This window comes from Schistocerca cancellata, chromosome 1 (assembly GCF_023864275.1).
Source record: "Schistocerca cancellata isolate TAMUIC-IGC-003103 chromosome 1, iqSchCanc2.1, whole genome shotgun sequence".
Taxonomy (NCBI): Eukaryota; Metazoa; Arthropoda; class Insecta; order Orthoptera; family Acrididae; genus Schistocerca; species Schistocerca cancellata.
The window spans coordinates 420448473-420460674 of record NC_064626.1 but is presented as its reverse complement, the minus strand read 5'-3'; the positions used below and the strand labels follow the sequence as shown (position 1 = coordinate 420460674).

The 12202-nt window shown below is 42.9% G+C and overlaps 1 protein-coding gene and 1 pseudogene across 1 annotated transcript in view; one reads left to right on the top strand and one right to left on the bottom strand.

Annotated features, from left to right (window-relative positions):
- LOC126175967 (G-protein coupled receptor Mth2-like) overlaps positions 1–12202 on the top strand; it is a 572026-nt gene that overhangs the window by 96605 nt on the left and 463219 nt on the right. The window contains exon 4 of the mRNA XM_049923072.1: positions 7103–7391. Within this exon, the coding sequence (XP_049779029.1) occupies positions 7103–7391 (289 nt within the window). The remainder of the gene's footprint in view (positions 1–7102; positions 7392–12202) is intronic.
- Positions 8335–8452, bottom strand: LOC126104910 (5S ribosomal RNA; annotated as a pseudogene).

Genomic DNA, 12202 nt, shown 5'->3' with positions numbered 1-12202 from the left:
TATGCCACAAATTTCTCTTCTCCCAATTCTATTCAACACCTCCTCATTAGTTATGTGATCTACCCATCTAATCTTCAGCATTCTTCTGTAGCACCACATTTCGAAAGCTTCTATTCTCTTCTTGTCCAAACCACTTATTGTCCAAGTTTCACTTCCATACATGGCTACACTCCATACAAATACTTTCAGAAACGACTTCCTGACACTTAAATCTATACCCTGTGTTAACAAATTTCTCTTCTTCAGAAACGCTTTCCTTGCCATTGCCTGTCTACATTTTACATCCTCTGTACTTCGACAATCATTAGTTATTTTGTTCCCCAAATAGCAAAACTCATTTACTACTTGAAGTGTCTCATTTCCTAATCTGATTCCTTCAGCATCCCCTGATTTAATTTGACTACATTCCATTATCCTCGTTTTTCTTTTATTGATGTTCATCTTATATCCTCCTTTCAAAACACTGTCCATTCCATTCAACTGCTCTTCCAGGTCCTTTGCTGTCTCTGACAGAATTACAGTGACATCGGCAAACCTCCAAGTTGTTATTTCTTCTCCATGGATTTTAATTCCTACTCCGAATTTTTCTTTTGTTTCCTTTGCTGCTTGCTCAATATACAGATTGAATAACATCGGGGACAGGCTACAGCCCTGTCTCAGTCCCTTCTCAACCACTGCTTCCATTTCATGCCCCTCGACTCTTATAACTGTCGTCTGGTTTCTGTACAAATTGTAAATAGCCTTTCGCTGCCTGTATTGTACCCCTGCCACCTTGAGAAACCTGTTGTTTTTCTTCGCTTTCACTGACGACAGCATGGTCATCAGCGAATCGTATCATTGATATCCTTTCACCTCAAACTTTCCTACGACTCTTGAACCTTTCATTTATTTTCTTCATTGCTGCTTCGATGTAAAGATTGAACACTAGGGACGAAAGACTGCATCCCTGTCTTACACCCTTTTTAATCCGAGCACTTCGTCCTTGGTCATCCAATCTTATTAGTCCCTCTTGGCTCTTGTACATATTGTATATTACCCATCTCTCCCTACAGCTTATCCTATTTTCTCAGAATATCGGTCATCTTCCCCCAATTTAGATTGTCGAACGCTTTTTGCAGGTCGACATCTGCTATGAACGCGTCTTGATTTTTCTTTACTCTTGCTTCCATTATCAACCGCAACGTCAGAATTGCCTCTCTTGTGCCTTTACCTTTCATAATGCCAAACGGACGTCATCTAACGCATCCTCAATTTTCTCTTCCATTCATCTGTATGTTATTGTGGTCAGCAACTTGAATGAATGAGCTGTTAAGCTCATTGTGGGATAATTTTCGCACTTGTTGGCTCTTGCTGTCTTCGGAATTTTGTGGATGATGTTTTTCCGAAAGTCTGATGATATACCGCCAGGTTCGTACGTTCTACCCACCTACGTGAATAGTCATTTACTTGCCAGTTCCCCAATGAGTTTAGAGATTCTGTTGAAATGTTATCTATACCTACTGTCTTATTCGATCTTAAGTCTTCCAAAACTCTTTTAAATTCTGATCCTAATACTGGATCTCCTATCTCTTGTATCACCGTCGCCAGACAATAGACAATAGACAATAGACAGACCTCGTAAAGGTCTTCAATGTACTCTTTCCACCTATCCTCTCTCTCCTCTGCATTTAACAGTAGAATTCCTACTGCATTCTTAATGTTACCACCCTTGCTTTTAATTTCACCGAAAGTTGTTTTGACTTTTCTACATGCAGAGTCAGTCTTTTCCGACAGTCATTTCTTTTTCGATTTCTTCACATTTTTCATGTAGTCATTTCTTCTTAGATTTCCTGCACTTTGTATTTATTTTGTTCCTAAGCGTCTTGTATTTCTGTATTCCTGAATTTTCCGGAACATTTTTGTAATTCCTTCTTTCGTCGATCAACTGAAATATTTATTCTGTTAACCATGTTTCGTCACTGTTAGTTTCTATGTACATATGTTTTTTATTTCCAACTTCTGTGACTGCCCTTTTAGAGCTGTTCATCCGAACCGTCTGCTCAGCAACTCTTTATAACATTATCTATAACGCAGAGAACTTCAAGCGTCTCTTCTCATTTCTTAGTTCTTTCGTATGCCTCTTCTTTGCTCATTGATTCTTCCTGGCTAGTCTCTTAAACGTCAGCCTACTCTTCATCACTACTTAATTTTGATCTGAATCTATATCTGCTCCAGGGTATGCCTTACGATGTAGAATCTGATATCGGAATCCCTGACTGACCATGATGTAGTCTAATAGAAAACTCTCCATATCTCCTGGCCTTTTCCAAGAATACTTCCTCCTCTTGTGATTCTTGAACAGAGTATTCGCTATTTCTAGGTGAAATTTATGACAGAACTCAGTCTTTCTCCTGTCTTATTCCTAGTCGGAGCCCATATTGTCTCGTAAAACTTTATTCTGTTCCTTTTCCTGCAGTCGCATTCCAGTCCCCCGTGACTATTAGATTTTTATTTACCTTCATGTACTGAATTACCCGTTCAATATCCTTATATACTTTCTCTATCTGTTCGTCTTCCGCATGCGACGTCGACTTATATTATAGCTGAACTATCCTTGTCGATGTTGGTTTGCTGTTGTTTCTGATGAGAACAACACTATCATTGATCTGTTCACAGTTAACTATCTCTACGCTGCCTTCGTATGCATGAGGAATCCTACTCCCGTTATACTCCCGGTACATCAATCAATTTTACCTTGCCTTTCAAAGAACGCGGTGGATGTCGTTTCTCCTTATATGATGTCACAAGTCTCTTCTGCCACCTCCCGCTTTTAATTTTTTGAAACAAATGGAAGATTGTACTTCATTGCTGACGCACCTTGTAAAGTACTACTAAACTAGTGATGGTATCATTCTGCAGTACAACTGATGTGCGAGGACGACAGCGAGAAACTACCACACTGCACGTACAAAACACGTACCGTCTGTCCTGTAGCGGTTCTCTTGCTATGTCTTTGCTGCTAGTTTCTTAAGCGTCTGCTTTGCTAGTAAAATTATGCGGATCGCTTTTCCCAGTTTCTATAATACTTCAATATTTCAAAGCAGTCGAAATTTTACGAATGAATATTAAGCGTTTTTTAAAAAGTTTTATTTAGAAATCAGACATTTTAGCACTGCTGCCATGAAAAATTGATATGCCTGTCTTTCTAACCGGTTGTTGGTAAAAATGAAAAAATATCTGGTATAAACGAGACCAAAGAAATACCAGAAATTACAGGTTATTCAGAAATAAAATGCCAATGTCGGTTTATACCATTCCTATTTCGAATTAGGGACGGGAAAAACCGACGAGTTAAAACTGATACCAGTATTTTAGTTCTAAACACCCAGTATTTTTCGGTATTTGGTCCCGGTTTTGACAGGTGTTTTTTATATTTTTTTAGTAACCGAGTGAAAAGTTCGAAATAACAGGTAGTCATATCAACTGTGCTAAAATTTTCGTTTTTAAATAAACCTTTCTTGAAAAAGATTTAATTTTTATATGTAAAAATTGTGTTGTCTTGAAATATTGTGTTATTATAGAAAATGTGAAAAGCGATCAGTGCTGATTTAATAACAGTGGCCGGGAGAACCGTGCAACAAACACAAAGCATAAGAATTGGTGCACCGCTTCTGAGACAATAATGTCCCTGTTGCTGTGTGCCGTGGGTTAAACTATATACACGTGTACGCCCAGTGTGCAAGACGTGGCCCCAGCTGGCTTTTACGGTAGTTTCTGGCTGCCGTCGCCGGACATCCATTATATTGCAGAATGCCACTAACCCTAAGCTGGAAATATTTTTACGAACTGACGTAACGGTGAACTACAATGCTTCATTTCCTTTGAAAGAGTAAAAATTTGTCTGCCATTTCACATTTCAATGAAATAATAAAACAGGAAGTACATTATGGTAACAGTACTAAATTAAAAACTTAACAATTCATTCATAATGCACGATAAAAATATGAAGTAGCTGATCTGCTGCCAGTGTCTACATAATATGTCTTTCTGCTTGAAGCCCTTGAAACCGGACAAATTAACACGAAAAATGAACTTCTTTACTCTCAGTTTTCAACCTTTAGTACTGATTATTCGTAATGCCAAAATACTGATATTATCCGTGATTTTTGAGCAAAGTGTCAAAAAATCAGAAACTGTACGGGAATACTGGTGCTTCTTTCTAGCATACAACCGCTTACCACTTTTCGAGAATAGCAGTGAACGGCGGACAGACGGAGTTATCTTTTATTTGCCTATTTAGTTTAATATTTTCGTTCTATGTACCTTGGAACAGCGTCTAAATTTTTCAATCTTTGTTCGATTTCTACTTTTATAACCGGAAATAATAGGAACAAAAAACCGAAAATTAGTTATTTCAGAAACAGGTTATTTTGAGCGGTTTTAACAGTCACGTTAAACTGGCCTGAAAAAAAGACATATAACCAAAAACCAGTTGTTTCAGCTGTAACCGCTGTGCCTATTTCGAATCTGCTCAAACCCCCCCCCCCTTCCACACTCAACAATTAGTACTAATAGTAGTAGTAGTAGTAGTAGTAGTAGTAGCAGTAGTTGTAGGGTATTCTGCCTAACGGCAGGTCTTGTCATGGGTTAAGCCTCTTCCACGTTTGTCTGTCCATAGCCAGTCTTTTCATTTCTGAGTATTTGTCTCCTTTTATATTGCCAAGCATTTGATATCTTCTTTTTCCTCTTCCCCTTTTTCCCTCCACCATTCCTTCTATTCCTTCCTTCAACAGACAGTCCCTCCTCAATTTCCAATCCAGTTCCGTTTTGTCTTTCTGATAACTTTCAGCACGTTTCTTTCTTCTCAAACTCTTCTTAATTCTTCTTCATTCCTTACTCGGACTTCCCATTTCACTTTTTCCATTCTTCGCCATAGCCACGTCTCCAGTGCCTCCAATCTTCTTTCATCTTCCTTCCTCAATGTCCAGGTCTCCGCACCATATAGTGCAACGCTCCAGATGTAACATTTGGCAAGTCTTTTCCTCAGATATTTGTTTAGTGGTCCACAAAGTAATTTCTGTTTCGTCTTGAAATCTTCTTTTGCCATTGCAATCCTTTCCCTAATTTCTGTTGAGCAATACATATCATCCATTATTACATTTCCCAAGTAACTGAAGTTATTCACTTGCTTTATTTCTTCTCCCCCTATTTTCTTACGGCATTTTCCCCCTTTCCTCCAATTACCATACTTTTCGATTCCTTCTTGTTAATCTTCATTCCATATTCCTCTAATTTTGTGCTTAGATCATCTAACATTTGTTCCATCTCTCTTGCACTCTCTGCCATCACAACCATGTCGTCTGCAAATCTTATACACTCCACTCTCCGACCCCCTATACAAGCTCCTCTACTTCCATCAAGACTTTCACTAATAATTTCCTCCAGATATACACTACTGGGCATTAAAATTGCTACACCACGAAGATGACGTGCTACAGACGTGAAATTTAACCGACAGGAAGAAGAAGCTGTGATATGCAAATGATTAGCTTTTCAGAGCATTCACGCAAGGTTGGCGCCGGTGGCGACAACTACAACGCGCTGACATGAGGAAAGTTTCCAACCGATTTCTCATATACAAACAGCAGTTGACCGGCTTTGCCTGGTGAAACGCTGTTGTGATGCCTCGTGTAAGGAGGAGAAATGCGTACCCTCACGTTTCCGACTTTGATGAAGGTCGGATTGTAGCCTATCGGGATTGTGGTTTATCGTATCGCGACATTGCTGCTCGCGTTGGTCGAGATCCAATGACTGTTAGCAGAATATAGAATCGGTGGGTTCAAGAGTGTAATACGAAACGCCGTGCTGGATCCCAACAGCCTCGTATCACTAGCAATCGAGATGACAGGCATCTTATCCGCATGGCTGTAACGGATTGTGCAGCCACGTCTCGATCCCTGAGTCAACAGACAACAACCATGTTGCAAGACAACAACCATCTGCACGAACATTTCGACGACGTTTGCAGCAGCATGGACTATCAGCTTGGAGACCATGACTGCGGTTAGCCTTGACGCTGCATCACAGACAGGAGCGCCTGCGATGGTGTACTCAACGGCGAACCTGGGTGCACGAATGGCAAAACGTCATTTTTCGGATGAATCCAGGTTCTTTTCACAGCATCATGATGGTCGCATCTGTGTTTGGCGACATCGCGGTGAACGCACTTTGGAAGCGTGTATTCGTCATCGCCATACTGGCATATCACCCGGCGTGGTGGTATGGGGTGCCATTGTTTACACGTCTCGGTCACCTCTTGTTCGCATTGACGGCACTTTGAACAGTGGACGTTACATTTCAGATGTGTTACGACCCGTGGCTCTACCCTTCATTCGATCCTTGCGAAACCCTACATTTGAGCAGGATAATGCACGACCGCATGTTGCAGGGCCTATACGGGCCTTTCTGGATACAGACAATGTTCGACTGCTGCCCTGGCCAGCACATCTCTCACCAACTGAAAACGTCTGGTCAACGGTGGCCGAGCAACTGGCTCGTCAAAATACGCTAGTCACTACTCTTGATGAACTGTGGCATCGTGTTGAAACTGCATCGACAGCTGTACCTGTACACGCCATCCAAGCTCTGTTTGACTCAATGCCCAGGCGTATGAAGGCCATTATTACGGCCAGATTGGTTGTTCTGGGTACTGATTTCTCAGGATCTATGCACCCAAATTGCTTGAAACTGTAATCACATGTCAGTTATAGTATAATTTATTTGTCCAATGAATACCCTTTTATCATCTGCATTTCTTCTTGGTGTGGCAATTTTAATGGCCAGTAGTGTATATTGAACAGTGTTGGTGACAAACAACAACCTTGTCTTACACCTCTTCCCAGTTCTATTTCTTCACTCATAACGTCTCCTATTCTTACTCTTGCTCTCTGGTTCAAATATAAGTTTCTAATTAGCCGTCTATCCCTCCAGTCAAATCCGTGATTCAAATAACGAAGTCACCGCCACGCACCCTGTACCTCCCCTTTGCCGGAGTTTTCAAACTCGGCTCATTTAGCCCGACACAGTGCTGTATTTCGACATACCCTCGTAAATGTTGTGGCAGACGTGGAACGGCTCGGTGTCGGCGCTGCTGTGCACGTCGGACATGGAGCAGCCGCCACCGCCGGAGGAGGGCGGCCGCGTCACCATGTTCGTGGTGACGAGCATCTGCATGGTGGTGTCGTGCGCCTTCCTCGCGGCCACCTTCTTCGCGTACGCCAGCTGCCGGCTGCGCGCGTCGCTGCACGGCAAGGCGCTCATGAGCCACGTGGCTGCGCTCTTCTTCGGCTACGCCACCATCGCGCTCCTCAACATGGCGCCCGGCCTCTGGGGCACCATCTGCTTCGTCGTGCGTGAGTACCACCCACTTTCCTATTGACTTTCTTTCACAGCCGCCGGCATAACCAAAGCAACATGGTAAGTTCAGAACTGGAAGGAGACGACGAATTGTGCAGTAGGAGAACGTTTTTGCATGTCTCTAGCTAAGAGAGCCCACATGATCGAAATCAAAATATTGGACAGAAAGTAGAAGTTCAAATGAATCGGCATTTTGTGGAAACTTTCGTTAATACTATATCTATATCTATAGTTAAGACTCACCGGCCATTTGACTATCTTCTTTTTCTGTGCGAATGTACAAACAGTGTCCGAAATCTTTCGGGAACCGGCAATGCGCCGCGAGTACTGAGTATAATGTTCGGGGGCACTACGAATGTAGTGCTGGACAATACGCTGTGAATGTGGGTTTCGCGGGAGCCGTGCCAGAGATAAATCCCTGCAGTCGCGCTATTCTCTGTGTCCTCGGTGGCTCAGATGGATAGAGCGTCTGCCATGTAAGCAGGAGATCCCGGTTCGAGTCCCGGTCGGGACACACATTTTCATCTGTCCCCGTTGACGTATGTCAACGCCTGTAAACAGCTAAGGGTGTTCATTTCACTGTAATTTGGGTTAAAGTACTTGGCTTATGCTACAGGTAGATACATCATAGCACCTTCTCCTTAAAACTTGAACTAAAAGAAATCGAAATACCTTGCATTACTATTCGAGTAAATATTCTGTTGTTTTTTATTTGTCATATGCAAACATAATACCACCACCACTCCGTCTACAGGCCACAAGTGGCCCATCGAGACCATCCGACCGCCGTGTCATCCTCAAGGAGGATGCGGATAGGAGGGGCGTGGGGTCAGCACACCGCTCTCCCGGTCGTAATGATGGTATTCTAGACCGAAGCCACTACTATTCGGTCGAGTAGCTCCTCAATTGGCATCACGAGGCTGAGTGCACCCCGAAAAATGGCAACAGCGCATGGCGGCCCGGATGGTCACCCATCCAAGCGCCAACCACGCCCGACAGCGCTTAACTTCGGTGATCTCACGGGAACCGGTGCATCCACTGCGGCAACGCCGTTGCCCAAACATAATACACTACTTTAGTATTACGAAGTCTTTAACTAAGGCAGACAATGTTTATTACTTCCATCGGTTACCGTACTTATTTCTAATTCTCAGTTATATATTGCTGAAGAATGTTTGTCATTTAGGAGTTTGATATTTTCAAATATAAACTCATAAAAATCAACACATGAAGCATCCTGTAAATGATTCTTAATAACTCTCATTATTTTCTTAAGAGTTTCCACACTGGACCTGTGCCTTCCGGCAGTCCACAAAGCATTTGTGATAGAGAACACACTTTCTGTAGCAGTGTTAGTGCCAGGTAGTGTTAGCATAAACCCAGTGACGAATTGCAAATTTTTGCGGCAGATATCATGAGATGCAAGGAAGTTAAAAATCGCAGACAATTTTTCACCAACACACTTAACAGTTTTAAATTCATGGTTGTTCTGCTGACATACGTTTTTAACGTGGTTCACGTCCTCAGTGCCGTCCACTGGCCTGGAGTAATGGGCACCTTTCATTGATGGAATTCCAGAAAGATGCTTTTCTTCATCATTTGTAACGTCACTATTCTCATGTTTTGTAACTAGAGACATCATATTTTGTGCCGAAGATTTGCTTGAGACAGCTAGCTTGTGCTTCTTCGCATTAATGTGTTGCTCAACATCAGATCGACAAGCAAAGTCGATTGAAAAAGTACTTTTACAGAACGTGCAAAATAATTTCTCGCTTTGCTGTACTAATTTCATAGACTGAAACTCAGGTTCAGTTTCGTCAGTAAATAAATACTATCTTTTTGGCATTTCTGTGAAAAGTTTGCAATATATTACATCATGTAACGTAATATGTGACTGTAACAGTCTAAAATCACACTTCTAAATGAGGAGACCTGAAGCAATAGGCAATGCTCAAAGAAAGAGAAACCATCAACTGCTCGCCTTGTGAAAGTATAACGTAGTACAAACCAAAGAAACAGCCCGCTCGGTTAACCGTGCGGCCTAACGCACGGCTTTCCGGATTGGGAAGGAGCGCTGGTCCCAGGCACAAATCCGCACGGCGGACTTGTGTCGAGGTCTAATGAGCCGGCCAGTCTGTGGATGGTTCTTAGGCGGTTTTCCATCTGCCTCGGCGAATGCGGGCTGATTCCCCTTATTCCGCCTCAATTACTCAGTGTCGGCGGTTGCTGCACAAACAAGTTCTCGACATACGCGTACACCACCATTACTCTACCAGGCAAACATAGGGGTTACACTCGTCTGGTGTGAGACGTTCCTTGGCGGCAGGGGGGGGGGGGGGGGAGGGGGGTGAGGGGGGTCCACCGGGGGCCAACCGCACATTAATCCTGAAAGAGTGGTTCGATGTGGGGTGGCGGAGGGATGAACTGGACTGCGGTAGTCGTCGTGGGGTTGTGGACCACTGCGGCTGCGGCGGAGACGGAGTCTCTCCGTCGTTTCTAGGCCCCCGGTTAACATACAATACAATAGACTACAATACAGCCAAAGAAATTCAAAAATCGTTCCTCGTTCGGTTCGGTATGACCCAATTTGTTTCTTCTCTATTTGGTTATGCTACATGTTACTTAGTCAGTGAAAAATTTACGGAACAGTTAATAAAAAACTGGTCAATATGTGTCTACATCTACATAGCCAATCCACCGTACGGCTCGTATATATTTTGTCGGCATAACGGGACACTTCAGGGAAATAAGGGACGATCCTGTAAAATATGGGACGTCTGGTACCCCAGTCTAGCAGTATGGTTTGGTCCGGCTAAGATGCTTCTGTTATGTTGTGGTTGTTGTGCTCCATGAGCAAAAATTAAACCATGTGGCCATTATATTTCACTATTAACAACATTGCACCTTACAGTACCACACGATGACTACCTCATTGTATTACTGTTTCTGTTAACGGCGGTGCGCTACTTACAGCGTTGTTGGTTTAATAGTCAAGATTTACCAACAAAATATTACAGAAAATTCGCATTTAACGCAACCAGCCATAGACAGGAATTTAAAAAAACTCTACTCAACATCTATCAACATCTACAACAAAATAGAAATGTAATCGATACTAATATAATATTTACTTTATTATATCGCTACAACCTAAAATATGTTCACTTTTTACAGTTTGTCAGTAAACAAAACCTACTGATGATCGCACAGAGGTGCCGAAACATGTTTTGAATTAGAGGTGGAGCCTTTGTGAAATCTACTGGGATAGCGATATGCACATACACAGACGGCAATAGTATCTCGCGCACAAGGTATAAAAGGCAGTGCATTGGCAGAACTGTCGTTGCATTGGCAGAACTGTCGTTTGTACTCAGGTGAATCATGTGAAAAGGTTTCCGGCGAGATTGTGGCCGCACGACGGGAATCAACTAACTTTGAACGCGGATTGGTAGTTGGAGCTAGATGCATGGGACATTCCATTTCGGAAATCGTTAGGGAATTCAATGCTCCGAGATCAACGGTGTTAAGAGTGTGCCGAGAGTACCAAATTTCAGGCATTATCTGTCACTACGGACAACGCAGTGGCCGACGGCCTAAAGTTAACGATCGACAGCAGCTCCGTTTGCATCGAGTTGTCACTGCTAACAGTTAACGCAGCGTGAAATAACCGCATAAATAAATGTGGGACGTACGTCGAATGTGTCTCTTAAAACAGTGCGGCAAAATCTGGCGGTAATGGGCTGTGGCAGCAGACGACCGACGCAAGTGCCTTTGCTAACAGCACGACATCGCTTGCAGCGCCTCTCGTGGGCTCGAGACCATAACGTTCGGACCCTAAAAGACTGGAAAAGTGTGGCCTGGTCAAATGAGTCCAGATATCAGTTGGTAAGAGCTGAGGGTAGGGTTCGAGTGTGGTGCACACTCCACGACACAGTGGACCCTTGTTGTCAACAAGGTATCGTGCAAGCTGATGGTGGCTCCATAATGGTATGGGCTGCGTTTGCGAGAAATGGACTGGTCCCCTGGTCCAACTAAACGGGTCATTGACTGTAAATGGTCATGTTCAGCTGCTTCGAGACCATTCGCAGCCACTTCATGTTCCCAAACAACGATGGAATTTTTATGGATGACAGTGCGGCATGTCTCCAGGCCACAATTGTTCGCGATTGGTTTGAAGATCATTCTGGACAGTTTGAGAGAATTATTTGGCCACCCACATCGCCCGACATGAATCTCATCGAACATTTATGGGACAGAATCGAGAGGTAAGTTCGCGCACAAAATCCTGCAACGGCAACACCTACGCAATTATGGACGGCTCTAGTGGCAGCGTGGGTCAGTATTTCTGCAGGGGACTTAAGTCCGTGCCACGTTGAGTTGCTGCACGATGCAGTGCAAAAAGAGTTCGGACACGATATTAGAAGGTATCCCATGACTTACCACCTCAGTGTGCTTGTAAGTAGACAAACAAAATTACTATCGCTAACATTAGCATAAAAAACTTTCCAGGATTTATTCTGCCAGGATTTCCATTTTCAGTATAACGTTCAAATGACAACCGCAAGGCAAGAGAGACAGAAAACCACACATGAAAAGACCACAAAAATGTTTATGTAAACAAACGCACTTATAAATGAGAATAAAGTCTCGAAACAAATTGCGCTAACCCTGAAAATAGAAGTAGCTGGAGCAGTTTTTCATTATTTAAATCATCAACTGAAAGTTTGCCTAGATTTAAACCATTCTCTTCAGATAATTTAGTTAATAACTGCGCTCTTTAGCATCAATTATCAGTTGCTGGGACAAT